Here is a 19,896-nt window from a genome sequence, read left to right as displayed (position 1 = left end):
GTCTTGATCTACGGATGTGAGACTTGGACACTGACCAAGGATCCGAGACGAAGACTTAACTCCTTCAGAACCAGGTCTCTTCGGAGAATCCTTTGCTATCACTGGTCAGACAGTGTCTAAAGAGCGGTTGCTTCGAGAAACTCAGATGAGATTTGTTACCTGCATAGTCTGCGAGCATCAGCTGTGACTGTATGGACATGTAGCTCTTTTTCCTGATGCTGATCCTGCTCACCAGATTCTCTCAGCGAGGGAGCCTCGTGAGTGGAGGAGGCCAAGGGCCGACCACGTGCCTCGTGGTTGCAGCAGGTTGATTGGCATCTCAAGGAGATGGGGTTGGGCCAGTTATCTGCCTGGGGGATGGCCAGACGGAGACCCCTTGAGTGCCGGCAGAAAGTGGACGCAGTTACGCACTGCTCCGGAACATGCTCCCATACACGTAATATCACATGGCCTTGAATTGAATGAGATCACAACAAAACATATCCCAGGCTGTGACATCACCTCCAACAGCCTGAATTGTTCTTTGTTGCTCTCTTGGAATCATACTTAGCTCTTGCTGCATTTAATTATTCGAACAGAACAGTATTGTCTGATCTGTTTAAAAAAAATTGACACAATATTGCCTTTGGGTTTGACCCATTGTGATCTGCTTGCAAACAGTTGTTTTCCAGAAAGGATTTTCAGAAAACGCTGCCATTACACAAATACTTGTGAGATTGCATCTTGATATGTCAGTCAATGCAGTCATTTGATTGAGGAATGTGTTTGTTGAAAGGATACCCACTATTTGCCCATTTTGCTCCTCAAAACGAACTGCTTATGCGATGTATTGAGTCCTGCTATGAATGAATGGAATCCTGTTATATGCTCAATGGTTGATAATGTAACGATGAAACAACAGCAACAAGTGTTAATGGAGGGGTAAAACGACAAAAAACTATCTCCTGCCAAATACAGCAGTCCAAATTTCTTCTTCAATCGCAGGCAGAAAGCAAGTAGCTGCTTGGAGCATCATTGCTTGGAGAAGCTGTGCAGCTGATGCAGTTCCCCCTGTAGGATAGGATAATAATTTGGAATCTGGTCGGCCATAGTACCGGCTATGGCTCACTCACTATGTCAAAAAAAATGCAACATTGTGTAATCTTTCGTATCCAACAACTAATACGAGTCGATGAGCCAACCAGCTTATTATCCATCCAAGACATTGCACACTTTGTGATGCAACATCCCGTCTACAAAGCAATGATCCAACAGTTTATCTTCGGACGAAATCAAACGCCAGACGAGACAGCGTAAAAGTACGTGTGCCACCTTTGTACCTTCGTGTCGCTCACTACAACATTCATAAGTAGGCATGATCAGATGACTTGGTTATACAAACAACCTTGGCTTTCATATATCTCAACACAAAGTTTCATCTTGTTATAGCCTCACAAATGCTGTATGTTACATTTGTATGTCTAAGGTGTTCCACTATCGATGCGATGCCTTTCATCATGTGTGATTTTTCTTTGTTAAGTTAACAATAAACAACATTACCTTGTTGGGTTCTTGGGATCCAGCAAGAAGTGCACACATTCACACTTACAAAGTGTTGTCTCGATCCATGACTGCTGTACCTGCAAAGAATCAGTTAATTTACCCAGGTGCAGTTGATGAAAAATAGGGAAATAAACAGTTCTTGACAGGATTATCTCAGAAATAAAAGCAACACAAAAACCAACAGAATAGTCAAAAAAAATCTTCAGCTCTCAGACTGAAAAGATAAAGTTCACCTGAATATGAATATATATATATATATATATATATATATATATATATATATATATATATATATATATATATATGAACATATAAATATATATATGAACATATAAATAAAAAAATATGAATAATTAAATATAAATATATAAAAATATATATACTGTATATAGATATATATATATATATATATATATATATATATATATATATATATATACACACTGTATATATATATATATATATATATATATATATATATATATATATATATATATATATATTGTTGTGGTTGAGGAAATTCGCAAACCACCAATCAGGTCCCGTAGGTGAGATATCTCTGTAAGTACATGTGTAGTTAGCCCCAAACCCGTTGTTTAGAGGGAATAAATGTGATTCATTCGGGCTGCGACCCTTTAAGATAGCTGTTTTTCTGTTCTATCTTTATTTTGAGCCAACCACGTCTCAACCGCCATCACACAACAACCACCAACTGCAACGCCGCTTCACAACAACAACAACGCCAACAGCCACAACCTTTACCTTCACAGCACACCATCCCGCAACCATCGCATCACCGCCATTCCAAGCATCACCCTGGCCATGGACTGCCACTTTAGACCCTCCACCACCTTCGCCTCTCCTTCTGCGGCCATTCCCACACCACTTGTGAACGCCGAGAGTCAGGCTGTCCTGGCCTCGTGCGGGACGCGCGCCGAGCCGCGGTTGCAAAAAGCGGCCTTTCCGAGGAGAAGTCGGATCAGGAATGATACACGCCCACTTCTGATCCGTCCAATCAGCAAGTGCAGGGCGATTTGGCCCCGCCTCCAGTCGCGTCGGAGTAGAATCGATATATGCAAATTCGAGGATCAGGGGAGGTTCACGCCCACTTTTCCTCCATCCAATGGGCAAGCGTGACTCCCCCCCCCCCCCCGAGCTCATCCTGATCCGGAAATTTGCAAATGGGTTTTCCTGCCGTACTATAAAGCGCCGAGCACGGGGCGAATTCAGTCAGTTTTGGGCTCGGGCGAGTTGGAGAAGTGTGGCAGCGGTAGAGAGTTTTTCGGTCAAGGGAGTTGGAGAAGAGTCAAGGCGAGTTGGAGAAGTGTGGCAGCGGCAGAGTGTGGCAGCAGCAGTCAAGACGGGTCTGGAGGAGAGTCAGTCTGTCGGGGTTCAGAGTCTGTTGGGGAGCTGCAGAGAGGGGAAGCCGGGAGCGCGGTCGAGGTCGCAGTGGAGTCGCTCGTTGCGGGACCCAAGCAAGCCAGCTATCCTCTTTTCCCAGAGCATCAACAATTCCCCCCTTCCCCCCCCCCCCGCGCTGAGATAGTGCGGAAAGGGGGGGCCCCGTTCCCACCCCATTCCAAGCAGTGCCAACGAAACCCGCAGAGGAGCGCGGAGTCGGGGCACCGCCGCCACATTTGCGGCTCATCACAAGACGGGTAGGCTCCACCCGGTCTCGCGCCCACAGGCCCCGTCTGTCCCCTTGTCGTTGAGGGTGGCCCTTTTCTTTTGCTTTTGAGTATATGTGTTGTCGGCGCCGTCTGTAAAGTAAAACTGTGTAAGTGTTGCCGTGTGCTCGCGTAGTCGGTAGTATCTCTGCATTGTGGTGTTTCTTTTGTTGCAATTGCTTTTGGTGCATAATTGTTGTAATTGTATATGTGTGCTTTCCGTGTGCCACGAAATAAATGTGCCTTATGTTGAACTGTTTTTCCCGTTTCGCTTCGTCTTTTCTTTAATTGAATCTCCATCTTACTTCATGTAAAGGGTTGGTAGTGGGCTAAATACGCCCGATAATTAATCGGAAGCGTCGAGGTTGACGATAACACCGCTCGGTTATCCCGATAGTACGGAACGGGTCGCTTCAGTGGCCCGTGTCCGGAGTCGACCTGCGGCGAGGTGCGATCGCCCGGTCTACCCTCCGTGTGGGTACTTAGGTAGGTCGAATTTGGCGAACAACCCTATCCCACGCGGGGGACCGATTGGCACGATCGTGGTGAGGCCGAAAGGCCCACCCATGACTAGTTCCAGGCGTTAGTCCGAGAGGGTCACGACATAATTGTCCGTCCGGTGGGCGACGTGCCGCGATTCGAGTTACGTGGCCGCTCGCACGCCGGCGGCAGAGATGCCAACTTTTGGAAATCAGAATTAGCGAGGATTTGCAACCGACACCAAATAATGCGCGCGAAGCGCACATCTCGAGCGCGGAGCGCTCGACCCTTGCGGCGGGGTCCAGGGCCCGCCTTAGGGCCCTGGAAGCTCTGGGGTTCTAGACGCTCTCTAGTGCCCTCTGAGCCCTATTTTGGAGCATTTAACATGTTAAGAATTCCCACTTTTTGAACAAAAAAAGGGGAAAATTGTGCACTTTTTAATGTTACATGTATGTTAATATTAGTAAGTTAGGGGACAATCAAAGATTAACAAAAAGCACAAAAGAAGCAATATTTTTCTTACCTTACTGGCTGGTACTACTGCTGCTTGCTTTTTCCATGGCAGCTTTGCTGAGTGACAGCTGTGTGGCTCTTTTAGCCCTTCTGATTATGTCTTTGCTGTATTCTCTCTGGTAGCAAGGGGTGCTATGAGCTAGTTTTTCAATTAAGAGAGCTTCCAGGGTTTTGACACTCAAATTGGGACGAAATTCAGTATGATTCTTCCGTACAAGACTGAGTGCCCGCTCACATGATGCGTTTGAATGAGGAATGACCAAGATTCCCTTCATCACTTTGCTCAAATTAGGATACTTCTTGGCACCAGTGCAGGGATCTGTGAGCTGTGAAATCCGATGCCACTGCTCATCCACTCTCACTGTCTCAGTAGCAATTGTAGCTATGGAGGCGTCTGCCTGGTCGTGAGCGAATTCACTCTCAAGACTGTCTATGTCACTATCACCGCCACTGAACAGACAGGGGAATTTCTTGATGAAAAACTCCACACAGTCAAACCCCACTTCTTGGTGTAGCTTAACATCCAGCACCTGAGCATGCTTGGCTCATTCATCATCTCGCGGCCAGGTTTTGAAGATGTAATTGCAGGCTTTCACATAATATGAGCGAACTGCACTGAAGAAACCTTGGATGTCTGACTCACTCAGAGTGAAGGTGGATTTCTTGAGACTCCTTTGTTCCCTTATATACAGTTTGGCATCGTTCCCAATCATGAGGTCCTCATCATTCTTCTGATGATTTCTGTCAGAGAAGGGTACATTTACCAGAGCAACCGATGACACCGATGGTTTCAAAAACCGTACGAAGATATCTTTCAGAAGATCATTCAATTCTCCGTGCAGGAGATGAATACAGGGTTCGTCTCTTTGGAGCAGAAGATTCCCCTTCTCAAAAAGCTTGTTAGCATATCGAAGGAAGAAACAATAGAGTTTTGTTTGTGGAGACAAGAACATCCTGTTGACACGTTTTTCTCTAGATTCCTGCACAGTGTTTGAGGAAGATGCGCTTTTAGTTGTAGAACTCGTAGTACACTTAGCCGCAGGGCAATCACACTTGCGTTTACTGCCAGCAGAAGAGGTCAGACTCGTAGTACCAGATCCAATTTTACGTTTGAGGAGAGAGCTTGAGGTAGGTGCAGCCAAGGAAGAAGACCTCTGATTCGAAGGTTTTGCTGAGCTTCTATCAAGTGATTTGGCAAAAGCAGAACTTAACTTGGGTCCTTCTTTGCCTGTAGATGGGACTATCACAGTCTTTCTCGACTCTGAAGGGATCTGCTTTGTAGATGAACGTGATGAAGGGCCGGTGATGCTACCTGCTCTCAGCATTGGTTTTGGTGCTGTCCCTGCTGTCTTCTTCGCAGCAGATACTGCAGTGGTAGTGGTGAATGCTGCTCCACGAGTGCTTGATCCTGCAGTGCCAGTACTGGCAGTAGATACAGTGCCGTCCTTCTTGCTCGTTAGAGTCTTGGCTACAGTTGGTTGCATTTTTCTTCGTACTTCTTCTTTGAAGAAGAGGCGAAGTGGCTCCCACTGTTCAATCAGCCTGTCTAGGCACTGACCAAGGGACAGCCACCTTGTTGCGACATGCTTCAGAATCTTGTGTGTCGGGGCATCACAGAGTTCTTGCAGTGCTTTCACTCCTTTGACGCGTTTACTACTTTTGTCCAAGTAGTAGTAAATATCGATGAGAAAGTCATCTAATTCAATGGGTAAGGCCTGAGCCGCCTTCTTGGCCGTATTGTGCATCATATGGCAAGGGCATCCCATGATGTAGCACTCTGGATTTTGTTTGTGGATATAAGCAGCGACTCCTTTGTGCTTGCACACCATGACAGAGGCATTATCAGCACAAAAGGAAACACAATTTCCCCACGGAATTTTCCTGTCACTGAACTCATGATCAAGCAGTTTGAAAATGTTTTCTCCAGTGGAATCTTGTTTGCACGCAGGCAAACTTAGCAAACCTTGCTTCACAATCCCAGCACTGTTGTCATAGTACGAAATCAGGACAGGATATAGCTGGGCCTCACCACTGTCATTGCTACCGTCTGTAGCTAGGCTAAATGGAGCTAGTCTAGCAATATCGGCAATAGATGAAGCAGTAACATTTGACAACTCACCAATTATTGCTGAAGTTTTTGTTCTTGCACATCCATACTTTGAAGCAAGTTTTGAATCTGGAAACATCTTTTGAAATAGAGGTCCAGCATGATCTGAGACTGATATGGGCAAGTTATGTTCCACAATAAATCCACTAAAGAGAAGTTCCGCTCGGGTAACATCCTCTTCCTCGCTTGTCCCTTGTTTGGTGAAATAATTCAGAAGTGTACCGGTACTCGTGCTCGAAGATCTCTCCTTTGCAATGTCTGTGTGCCGTTTGCTTCCAACGTGCTTCCGAATATCATCGCGACCTCCGTGCTCAACTGAAATATCAACGCTGCATACTGTACAATACGCATGATGAATTCCTCTTTCAGACTTTCGAATACACGGGTATTGGAGACTGTATTCGGTCTTGTACTTCTGAGACCATTTCTTGGTCTTCGTAAGCTTATTTTCTGCGATTTCGTAATCAACATCGAGGGCTTGAAGCATCGGTAACTTCGAAGTCGATGTTCCACAGCTGCAGCGCGACTCGTAGAACTCTAGCGGCTGTTAAACACCGCACGGTGGTCGCGACCGCCGGGCTGGTACGGGGCCCAGCTGCATGCAGTGAGCGTATCGCATGCATATACACTGTGCATACATACCGCATGCACTGTATTGCACACATACCGCATGCACTAAATCTCAGTGCATGATCGCATAAGCGAGATCCAGACCCAATGTTTCGCTGCTCCTCATTTGAATTTGCAATTTTTTACGTACAATTTGGTAGCAGCGAACGTTATGGAGTTACCACATGCTATACGTAGCAGACGATGCTTTTCATTCAATTCTCATACTAGTACATTCTGATTAGTGAACAGTGCAAAAATATCAAAATTTCGGGAGGATAAGGATAGTGATCGTAAGGGCGGGAGTTTGGGTGAATTTTCGGAAGCCTCCCGATGAAATCGGGAGGGTTGGCATCTGTGCGGCGGGCGCGAATTCGCAACAATATATATATATATATATATATATATATATATATATATATATATATATATATATATACATATATATATACATATACATATACATATATATATAAATATACATATATATATATAAATATATATGTACTGTATATATATATATATATATATATATATATATTCTATATATATATATATATATATATATATATATATATATATATATATTTTTTTTATATATCTTCTTCGTCTTCTTTCGGCTGCTCCCGTTAGGGGTCGCCACAGCGGATCATCCGTATGATCCGCATAGTGATTTGGCACATGTTTTACGCCGGATGCCCTTCCTGACACAACCCTGGTCGCCTCTTACGACACAGGGATATGGTACACCTATTTTAACCGGGGTATACACTGTATATATATATATATATATATATATATATATATATATATATACATATATATATATATATATATATATATATATATATATATATATATATATATACATATACAGTAGACTAGGCATAAGTCGTCACCATCGGGACCGAGAAAAAAGTGACGACTGAGACATGTGACGACTTACGCGTATGTGAACATTCATGATGACTGTGGGGTGAAGGATGAAGTTGCGCATGGCCTGGACACGTACGTGTGAGAGGGCCCAACAATCTCTAAGCTGGCTATTCTACCAAAAGGGAAACACAATCCTCGGGGCATAGGTGGGGGTTCATTGGTGAGTTGGAAAGTAATCAAGCAAAGATGGAATTCATGAATCACTTTATCAAAAGTAAAGATAATGAACAACTGTAATACAACTCATTTTCCATCGGTGATGGTATATGACCATCGACAAATGTGGAAGGAATGGCTGTTAGAATTCATTCATTGAAATGAATGTAGAATGAGTTTTCATATGGAATGAAAAACTCATATACCATCGACAAATTACATGACACACAGTCATCGTGATGACTACCACTCAATACCTCTGTGAAAGTGAGTGTGGTGATGTACAAAACAAGCCAATATAAAACCATGATCGGACTTCAACACGAAGCTCGATCGATCCTTTACTCCTTCGCCAGAGACTGCATTGTGCAGCCTGTCTACCTCTTCAGATGCATGTGGGACGGCGCGCTGACTGAGCTGAACGCAGCGCAGTTATAAATAGCCCGCGCATCACGATTCCATGAAGTCGGGCTTCTCACGAGGCAGCAGTTCCGTGTGACGACTCAGGCGTGGTAATTTACTTGAGTTTGCATTACGTGGGAACGGACAACATCTGACGACTTAGACGAAGTGACGACTTAGAGATGACGACTTACAGACTTTATTCAAAGTCTGTAAGTCGATTTAACATGAGATAAATTTGGGACTTCTTGACTCTGTCGACTTAGGCGAAGTGACGAGTTACACGCTGCCGACATAGCCTAGTCTACTGTATATATGTAGGGGAGAGTGGGGCAGGATGATCCCTGGGGCATGATGATCACCCCCACGACTCCAGTAAAGCTCGCATTGGACGGTGGCGCCACTCAACCATAGATCGATTAACTACAATTCCACTGTGGAAGGCACATGACGAGAAAAAACGCTGCGTTCATATTATCAGAAAAGCATCATTTTCCTCCTGAAAAAGAAAATTTTCGAATCATCGGTGAGCACGTATTATCTCTATGAATAAGTGTAGTAGGAATGGTATCTGTATATAGGGAGATACGTAGATTTATGCCCATATTGCGTGGATGTTTTGCCGAGCTCATTGCTGTAACTTATGAATGCCCAACGATTTTGTAAAAATGGCGGAGGTGGGACTGGATGGTCACTTCGTTGTGGGGCAAGTTGATCAGGTGATCAGATGACAATAATGATAGTGTTGAAGGAGACTTTGTAATTACAAAAATGGATGGGGAAAAAGCGCAATCAATTCTGTACATAGCGTGTGTAGAGGCAATCGACGATGGATATGAGGGAGTCTTTCTCCGCAAAGTACCTTCTCATATGAACTTAGATCGACCTACGAGACATATTGTGGGAATTTTTCCAAGGAGGAGATCATTAAAGGGATTTTTAAAGGGAAGCCAGAGAAAATCAAAGCAACTGGTATTCAAAATTTATGTCAGTGGGAGTTGTGAATTTAAACATTAAGACTGGAACACAAAGATAAATGACATGAAAACGGACGTTCGTATCCGGTTGTGTATGGGACAATGTTTTGGAAACATTATGTTGGTATCCGAGATGGATATATATATATATATATAATAAAAAAATGAAGAATTATTTTCTGTTCATTAAAATTGCAACACATCGCTTATTTAGACTGTCCTCATGTTTCCAAACGACCATGATCATATTTCCGCATCGTGATGATCAACTTGCCCCAGGGGTGGGGCAAGTTGAGCATTTCGACCACAAATTTTGAATTGCCTTTTATAGACATTCAATGATCTCTAATATTCTCGAAATTAGGCAGTTACTTGGGGCGATAGATGGACTAACGAATGGCAATTGAATGGTGTTTGGCTGGCAAATCATCTGACGGCAAAACAGACAAAACCAAAAAAGGGACCATCTTACCCCACTCTAATATATATATATATATATATATATATATATATATATATATATATATATATATATATATATATATATATATATATATTGTTGTGGTTGACGAAATTCGCAAACCACCATTCAGGTCCCGTAGGTGAGATATCTCTGTAAGTATATGTGTAGTTAGGCCCAAACCCGTTGTTTAGAGGGAATAAATGTCATTCATTCGGGCTGCGACCCTTTTAGATAGCCGTTTTTCTTTTACTATCTTTATTTTGGACCAGCCGCCATTGCTACCACCACAACCATCACCAACCACGTCTCAACAGCCATCACACAACAACCACCAACCGCAACGCCGCTTCACAACAACAGCCACGACCCTTGCCGTCACATCTCGCTCTCGCAACCATCGCATCACCGCCATTCCCGCGCCGCTTGTGGGCACCGATCCTGGACTCGTACAGGGCGCGCACCGAGCAGCGGGTGCAAAAACACCAGCCTTTCCGAGAAATCGGATCAAGAACGATTCACGCCCACTTCTGTTCCGTCCTATCAGCGAGCGTGGGGCGATTTGGCCCCGCCTCCAGGTGCGTCGGAGTATAATCGCTATATGCAGATTCGCGGATCAAGAATCATTCACGCCCACTTTTCCTTCGTCCAATGGGCGAGCGTGGCTCCGCCCCCGAGCGATTCCTGATCCAAAAATCTGCATATGATTTCTCCTGTCGTACTATAAAGCGCGGAGCGCGGAGCAAATCGAGGCAGTTGGAAAGAGTTGAGCAGTTGGACGGAGTTGAGAAGAGTGGAGAGTGGGAGAGTTGGAGAGTTGTGGCGGTGGCGAAGGCAGTCGAGAGAGTGTCTGTCGGGGTCCGGGGAGGCTGGAGAAGCCAAGGATCTTTGTGGAGCTCTGCGCTCGTGTCAGAGTCGGGGAGCTGCGGAGAGGGGAGGCCGGTAACGCGACCGAGGTCGCGGTGGAGTCGCTCGTCGCGGGACCCAAGCCAGCGAGATATCCTCATTCCCCCGAGCATCAACAACCCCCTCCTGTTTCCACCCGCGCTGAGATAGTGTGAGAAGGGGGCCCCGTTCCCACCCCATTCCAGGCAGTGCCAGCGAGGCCCGCGGAGTCGGGGCGCCGCCGCCATTTTGCGGCTCATCACCAGACGGGTAGGCTCGACGCGGTCTCGGCCCCAGGCCCGTCTGCCCCCTTGTCGATGAGGGTGGCCCCTTCCTTTTTCTTTTGCTTTGAGTATATGTGTTGTCGGCGCCGTCTGTGAAGTAAAACTGTATAAGTGTTGCCGTGTGCTCGGTAGTCGGTAGTAGATCTGCAGTGTGTTTTTCTTCTTTTACATTTGCTTTTTGTGCATTATTGTGGTGTTTCTTCTTTTGTTACATTTGCTTTTGGTGCATAATTGTGGTAATTGTATATGTGTGCTTTCCGTTTGCGCGGAATAAATGTGCTTTATGTTGAACTGTTTCTCCCGTTTCGCTTCGTCTTTTCTTTAATTGAATCTCCATCTTACTTCACGTAAAGGGTTGGTCGTGGGCTAAATACGCCCGATAATTAATTGGCACCGTCGAGGTTGACGATAACACCGCTCGGTTATCCCGATAGTACGGAACGGGTCGCTTAAAGTGGCCCGTGTCTGAAGTCGACCTGCGGCGAGGTGTGATCGGCCGGTCTACCCTCCGTGTGGGTACTTAGGTAGGTCGAATTTGGCGAACAACCCTATCCCACGCGGGGGGCCGATTGGCACAATCGTGGTGAGGCCGAAAGGCCCACCCGTGACTAGTTCCCGGCGTTAGTCCGAGAGGGTCACGACGGGATTGTCCGTCCGGTGGGCGACGTGCCGCGATTCGAGTTACGTGGCCGCTCGCACGCCGGCGGGCGCGAATCCGCAACAATATATACATACATACATACATACATACACCACCGGTCTGGAGTTTTAGAACACCCCTATTTTTCCAGTTTTTAAACAGTTTAATGTTCCAATGTACTCTGAGATTAAAGGATACAACAAATAAACAATTACAGATAAAAAAAGAAATCATGGAATCGTTTTGTTGAACAAAATTTAATCCAGAATTTTGACTCATCAAAGTAGCCACCTTTTGCAGATATAACAGCCGAACCTACTCGTGGCATTCTTTCCACAATGGAAATCAAATATTGTTCAGAAAGTTCTTCCCAACACTGTTGCAGAAGTTCTCACAAATGTGTTGCACTGCCAGGTTGCTTTGCTTTCACCCTTCTGTGCAGTTCATCCCAAACCAGCTCGATGGGGTTTAAGTCTGGAGACTGTGCTGGCTATTCCATGATTTGAAGCCTACCATCTTATTCTTTTCTTCTAAGGTAGTTCTGACATAGCCTGGAGGAATGTTTTGGATCGTTATCTTGCTGTAGGATGAACCCCTGACCAACTAGGCATAGACCAGAGGGTATTGCGTGGCGCTGCAAAATGCTGTGGTCGCCCTTTTGGTTCAGGGTGCCAGTCACTCTGTACAAGTCACCAATTCTGGATCCAGCAAAAGAACCCCAAATTCTCATGCTTCCTCCTCAATGTTTGACAGTTGGTGTCACACACTGAGGAACCATCCTTTCGCCGACTCGACGGTGTACAAAAACCCTGCGTGATGAACCAAAGATTTCAAATTTTTATTCATCGGTCCATCAGAACTTCTTCCAGTTTTCAGTAGTCCACTGGTGGTGCTTCATGGCCCAGGCAAGCCTCTTTTTCTTATTTTGCCATATTAGCAATGGCTTTCTTTCTGCCACTCGACCTGTCAAACCTGCAGCTCAAAATCTTCTCTTCACAGTTGAAACTGAGACTTCCTTACTTCGATCAGTGTAAAGCTGTGCTTGAACCTGCTGTCCTGTGAGCCACCTATCACGCAAGCTGTTGACTCTCAGAAACTTGTCTTCTGATTGTGTTGTGGGTTTGGGTCTGCCAGACCTCTTCCTGGGAGAGCTTCCTCCAGTTTCCAAGTGCCTTTTGATGGTGTAGGAAACTGAACTCACTGACACCTTGGCTTGCTTTGCAATTCTCCAAAGGAAAGACCTACATTTTTAAGGGTTATAATGGTCTGTCTGTCTTCCTTTGTTGATTGTCTTTTTCTCGCCATTATGATAGCAATATACTACTTCCTGCAGTGCAATATTGTCTAAATAATGCTTCAGAGGGTGTAGCAACACAGTTTGTTCCAACACTGCTTTTAGACAGACAGAGGGTTTGTAACTAATCAACAAAATTTGGGACACCTGTAGGAATTGTTTGCATCAACTTTCAAGGCTTAATTTACTTCCATTCCCGCAGAACAGCTGCAGTTGCTAACCCATTACTTGTTCCCTGAAAAGGGCCTTTTTAACAACTCTGAAATTTACATTATTTTTCAGTTTTTCATAACCTAAACTTTTATTTTTAACCTCTGGCAGTTTACCGCTTAGCTTTGTACCATTTCCGGTTATTCACTGGACCTGAACTTCTTAAATTTCAGTATAAACTGGAAAAATGTGGGTTGTGGGAAAATTCTAAAACTTTTGACCAGTAGTGTATATACTGTGTATATATATATTTTTTTTTTATAGATAGTTGTGGTAATGGAAAAGACTCCAGGAGTTACATCCAACATGTAAAAGAACCCTTGAGTTTCGATATTTCCATAGTGATTGTTTAGTTAGGTTACCCATCCTTGTATCAGGGGAAAGGGAGGTGTGTTGTGATTTTAGGTACAACCTTCCCCATTGTTTTCTTCCTCATTCCGAAACCTTCATTTTCCTTCGATATCCCATTCCCAAATCTTCCTTTTTTTTACTTTTCCGAATTTGAACCTCATTTCCAAACCTTCGTTTTCCGACACATGTACCCGAATCGATCGCCATTCTCAAACACGCATTCTCCGACACCCAGATGGAATTGAACCCCCATTTTTATGCTTCCTTCTTAAACACACATCAAACTATGTCACCTCACCAGTATTTCGGCCAGATAATTGCCCTTCCAGGCTATAATGATCGTAACCCTTTGTCATTCCCTCATCGCAGACAAAGCAGATCAAAAGAAGCTCTTCCTAAAATGCGGCAACCAATCACGGCTGCTGAGTCACAATGCACAAAGGCAATCGGTGCTGGATGCAAATGCGGACGTGATTGGAAACAGAGTAGAGTGGGGGAGGAGGATTAAAAAAAAATCCCCGTCAGTCCCGTTTGCAAAGAATTCATGTGCAGATCATATGCTGAGAATTCTCCGGGGAGAAGAAAACAGTCCAGTCCAAGAGGGCACCAAGAAAGTGAGCCGCTTGCCAAGCGGGATGGAAAAGCACTAGGTGCAGCTTCCAAACGGGACGCAAAAAGGCGCGAAGTGAGGTGCTCCTCAATGCGTCAGGCGGTATGGGAGGCTAAGGGAAGCTCTCCTCAAAGCACCAAGCAGAACAGGTGCTGAGCGAATCCGATAGAACTGTCCAGAAAACGAGATAAGAAAGATTGAAAGACAGAGGAGTGAAGCAGGTGGGATGTTGTGTCGACCCCGTCCTAACCGTACGTGAGCCGGGCGGCTCACATGGTAATGAACAAGGTGTGTGGTGTGGGTGAGGGAGAGGTACAGGTGAAACGTGTGGTGTATGTGGGAGAGTTTATTGTGAGTCCTGAAAAGGGACTGTTGTGGACTCTGTTGATACTCCACAAAACCATGGCAAGTCAATGAGGTGTGTGCAGTGATATCTACAAGAATGTGAGGTGCATGAGTAAGGCATGTAAGGAGATACTTTAGCTCTGAGGAGAACCACTGTTGATTCTCTTGATGCTTGAGAGTTTGTGATGGATTTAGTAAAGTGAGGAAAGGAGGTAATGTCAACGAGGTGGTGGTGACCACGCCTGGGAGCCCATGTCTCTGTGCTCGTTCCACTTGGTGCCCTCAGCGCTCGTTCCATGACTTTCTCAGTACCCGGTCATCTTAGTGTTCAAGGCTTGTTCCATGGCATCCTTAGCACTCATTCAGCGCTCGTTCCACTGTCCCCCAGGCGTGGCACTTGGCGTGGTTCACCTTAAACTCTCAGAACTGCTCAACCAACTTCTCTGACCCCCTCTGAACTCTTCAAACACTACTCTTTAAACTCCCAAATTCTCAAACTCTCACTGCTTATCTCGACTCTGCCAAGCATTTTATGGCAGACAAACTTGCCAGGAATATTGCCAGGGACCCGTGGATGTGCCTTTTCGAGGTTTGATATCGATCGGACAAGCGGTTCCAAAGTTACGGCCATTTTTTTTCGACATCAGATCAAGATGGCCAACTGTCGGCCATTTTAGTTGTAAACTAGAACGGGCACTCGGTAGAGCGCATACCTTCGCCGCCGCAACTTTTTTCCGGGCACATTTGAAAAACGTCATTTTAAAACGTCCATGACGTCACAACCGTCAGTCCGATTGACGTCAAATTTGGTGTGTAACCTCCTTGAAGGCATTCCAACAAAATGGAATGACAAACACTGAAAAATTAAAAAGTTGAAAAATGACGTCATCTTTTGACGTCATTTTGACGCACTTCCGGGGACGTCACGTCCAATCGGGGACAACCATTCTGAAAGCTCGTAGTTCACTGAACGTTTTAACGTTGGTTTCATGTCAATAGCTCTATTAGATCTGAAGCTATGCCTACAAGTATATTTTGACCTTGAGTGTGACCTTGACCTTGACTACAGAGTTAATTGGCAAAACCTGTACATCAATAAACAGATATTTTGGTACTGATCCTAATGCCTGGATTTGGGAGACTTTGCTTTATAAATTATATAGATATTTGAATGTAAAATATCAGGACATTTTAGCCACAATTGAAAAGCGTCATGTTCAAACGTCAATGACGTCATAACGATGAGTCCGATCGAAGTCAAATTTGGTGTGTGACGTCCTTAAGGTAAGTCCTACAAAACGGTATGATCAAAACTGATGAGATCGAAAATTGAAAATTTACGTCATCTTGTGACGTCATTTAGACGCACTTCCGATGACGTTACGTCAAATCCGACACTACATATCCGAAAGGGATCTCGTCATGGAACAATATGGCGGCGGTTGCATGTCGATAGCTGTATTATGAAGGAAGTTATGCTCAAGAGTGTTTTTGACCTTTTCATGACCTTGACCTTTGACCCGATCGCTCCCAAAATCTAATCAAATCGTCCTTGGATACTCACGAATCATCACACCAAATTTCATGCAATTCGGTTTTATACTTTCTGAGTTATGCGAATAACAAACAAGCACACATATTCACAAATAAATAAATATACAGCGACCAAAACATAACCTTTCGCAGAATGCGAAGGTAACAACAAAACGAAACAAAAAAACCTGGTGTCGAACACGTCCTCAACCATTTCTCGGACATGCATTCACTGATCTTGTTCAAACTTGGCACACAGATAATGAATGACGACTTACATAAGCATGCCTCTTTTTTTTCGGGATCAGATCCAAGATGGCCGACTGGCGGCCATTTTCAATGTAAAAAAAACTGATGTTGAACATGTCCTCAACCATTTCTCCAACATGCATTTACCGACGTTCAAAGTTGGTGCAGATATAATTAATGATGGCTTACATCCACATGTCATTTTATTTCTAGATCAGATCCAAGATGGCCAACTGGCAGCCATTTCATTACTTAAATGTGTCCCCAAACATTTCTCAGACAAGCATGGTCCGACTTTGTTCAAACTTGGCAGAAGCACAGTACATGATGGCACACACTTGCCACTCACTATATTTTTTGCGATCTGATCAAAGATGGCCAACTGGTAGACTGGCCGCCATTTTAGTTGTGCATAAATATGGCCGAGCCTTTTAACTTCGTTCAGCAAAATTACTGAAACAACGGGGGCTATGACTTTGTCTTTTTTACTTGTTTTTTTTTTGAAAAAGTACATGAATATTGATTTTCCTTTACAGACCAGTGTACTCTTTATTAATAGATTGTAATGCATACTTTATTACCTCCTGCAAACGTATTATCTCCCGCTTTGCACAATGCAGTGATGAGCTTGTCATGTGGAACGTTTGTGTATAATTTGGAATAAAAAAAATAGGACCGTGCGTTCTGAAGTTCACCTGATTCAGGAGCAACAGTCACTCAAACTGCCCACACACCCTCTTAGACCGATTTTTAAAATAATGCTGTGAACAAACTTTGGTACATCATGGGGGTTGAAGGTTGTAGTCAACTTTTCTTGAAATTGTGTGTGTAGTTTCAGAGAAGAGAGCAAATACCAATTTTGGGGGGTTTGGGAGGGGGGGTCAAACCCTGCCCCGTAAATCCCCTTAATGAGCGCAGATTTTGATGTGGTTGATACACTTTGGTTCCATCATGGGTGATGAATGCTGTGGTCAAGTTTCATCAAAATTTTGTGTTATTTTGTAAGAGAGTGCAAATACCTATTTTTGGGGGGGGGGGTCAACCTCCCCCCCACCCCCCCCCAGTAGACCCACTGAATTAAGGCAGATTTTGATGCAGGCAATACACCTTTGTCATGCATGAAATATTAAGCTTGTACTCAAGTTTCATAAAAATTGTGTGTTTGGTTCAAGTGAAAATGACTGAAGCATTTACGGACCGACTGACTGACTGACGGGTACTTCTCGATCACGTAAGCTCGCCTGACTAAAGTCCAGCTGAGTTAAAAAATCATAAGATGATTGATATTTAGCTTTACCCTTGTTATTAATGTTGTGGATATTGTCGATTACAGGTTTGGAATTATCAATGATCCAGAATTTCTAAATCCCAGAATAAAACCTCACCTATTCATGGTAGTTTTTAAAGTATTTACAAATTCGTTTAATTGCCTCTAATACTACCTGACAATGGTTTCAAACTGTATTCTTTGCTTGCAATGATGAATTTTATCTTACAAGGGTTTTTGTGCATTTTAGGGAGCCAATCAATGAATGGTAATATATAGTGTTTATCTGGAACTAACAGTCTTCTCACGGTGGAGTGGTTTACATGGTGTTGTATCAAGTCCATTTTATTATCGTTACTTATTTTGTCGGTCTTTGAGAGTCCAGTCTGTGAGCCCAATTGTTCCAAAAGTGTTTGAATGCAGAATGTTTTGCATATAAATGCAATATTATTATTTGCTTTATCAATTGAAATAAAAACAGTGTTTGAGGGGTTTCCAATATTGATGCATCTCCAGATTGTTAAAAATTACCGTCGGATTATTGATTTTTTTTTAATCTTTCACTATTCTGAGATCACCTGTGATGATGTGTGTTATTTAACCATCCCTCTATGTCTGTAGATTGCACTGTTTCCTTATAGTTGAAGATTTTTCCCCTAATTGCATTTCACAAAGTGTACACAACCCTTCGTGGCTCTCTGTTTTACAAGCATACGACGACATAAGGAAAACAGACACAGGTGGAGGCTATTCAGCCCATCATGCCTGTGTAAACACCATACTAATTTATCAACAAAATCCAAAGAGAAAATGCAAAATTATTTCTTGATTGATGTCTTTTTAAAAAAGTTTTTGTATTGTTTTTGTTTCCTTCCCCTCAGGGGAGGGGGCATGGGCTTGGTTAAAAACACATCAACAACCACACAACACCCCTTGACGAGACCCCTACCAACAGCACTCCGTAGACTTGCACACAATCACCCATCAATGCTCAAGCACCCCAATAGTCCAGTCAACATCCCCATACGCCTCTATATCCATAACTTCCAGGTCCCTATCTAATTCAAATTTAAATTTATCTACTGTTTCTGCTGCCACTACCTTTCTCGGGAGACCATTCCATGCATTAACTACTCCCGGAGTAAAAGTCCCCTGCCTTACTACCGTCTTAACTCTCTTCTTTACTCACAGGCTATGGCCCCTGATCCTATCACTGTCCACTCTGTTGAATAATTCATCTGCACTTATTTTATCTATACCTTTCATCATCTTAAACATCTCCATCATATCTCCTCGTAACTGCCTCCTTTTTAATTTATATAGCCCTGTCTCCTTCAGCAGCTCCTCATAGCTGAGTCCAGCTCGGCCCGGAATCAATCGAGTAAAAAAAATTGTATGCCATGAACAAACTTTGTACATCATGGGTGATGAAGGTTGTGGTCAAGTTTCATCGAAATTGTGTGTAGTTTCAGAGAAGAGAGCAAATACCCATTTTGTTTCTGAAAGTTTACTCCACACTTCCTTCTGTCATAGTATTTTCTCTACATTCATCATTTCCATCCCTTTATCAAACACAATTTTGATAATGTCATTGACTTTTCTATGGTTAACTGCTTTTGGTTTCTCTTTTTGCATTTTATGGTCAATCATGTCCAGAATTGCTTCCATGTGTTGTAATGGGAGTTCCTTTTGATCATCCTCTTCCATTAATCTGTTAACAATTTTCCAAACCTCTTTCAGTTTTTTTTTTTGTGTTGATCTTAATTCTACTGCTGTTAAGTATCTATAGATATTTGATTTTTTTAGATCCTCGTGGAGGATCTCTATGTCTTACTCACGTTGTTGTTCTTCATCTTCTTCTTGTGGACTTTTTTGTTTCACAGCCTACAGTTTTCATTGAAACTTCCTGAAACTTTGCATATATATGTAAAAATACCCTGCGCAGACAGTAACCATCTCCGATTTTGAAAATTCCTCCTATAAAAAAAGTTATGACGTCAAAATATCTCCGCTTATGGAAATCGCCGAAAAAATTATCTACGAAACGAGGCAAGCTTTTTGAATTCTGTTTGTGGGAATCGAACAGGGCATTAGCAGAGATGAATTACCACACATATGATACATCACTATGACGTCATATCAATTTTTATGACGTCATTCCTATTTTTTGACATTTTTTGTTTCACAACCCAGAGTTTTCATCGGATCTTCGTGAAACTTGCCATGTATATGCAGAAAGCCCACGTGCAAGCAGTAACCATCTCCGATTTTGGAAATTCTTCCTAGAGAAAAGTTGACGTCATAATATCACCTCTAATGGAAATTGACTAAACCATTATCTCCGAAACTAGGCAAGCTGTTTGAATTTTGTTTGCGGGA

The 19,896-nt window shown here is 43.5% G+C and overlaps 1 protein-coding gene across 1 annotated transcript in view; it reads right to left on the bottom strand.

Moving 5' to 3' along the window:
- Positions 1 to 19,896, bottom strand: part of LOC147015170 (transient receptor potential cation channel subfamily M member 1-like) — a 102,932-nt gene that overhangs the window by 60,253 nt on the left and 22,783 nt on the right. Inside the window, exon 4 of the mRNA XM_085849095.1 lies at positions 1,540 to 1,619. Coding sequence (XP_085705221.1) covers positions 1,540 to 1,619 — 80 coding nt within the window. The remainder of the gene's footprint in view (positions 1 to 1,539; positions 1,620 to 19,896) is intronic.

This window comes from Eptatretus burgeri, chromosome 12 (assembly GCF_056783735.1).
Source record: "Eptatretus burgeri isolate ZD-2024b chromosome 12, Ebu_testis_v1, whole genome shotgun sequence".
Classification (NCBI taxonomy): Eukaryota; Metazoa; Chordata; class Myxini; order Myxiniformes; family Myxinidae; genus Eptatretus; species Eptatretus burgeri.
Note: the sequence above shows the minus strand (reverse complement) of the source record. Positions and strands in the feature narration are given on the sequence as shown.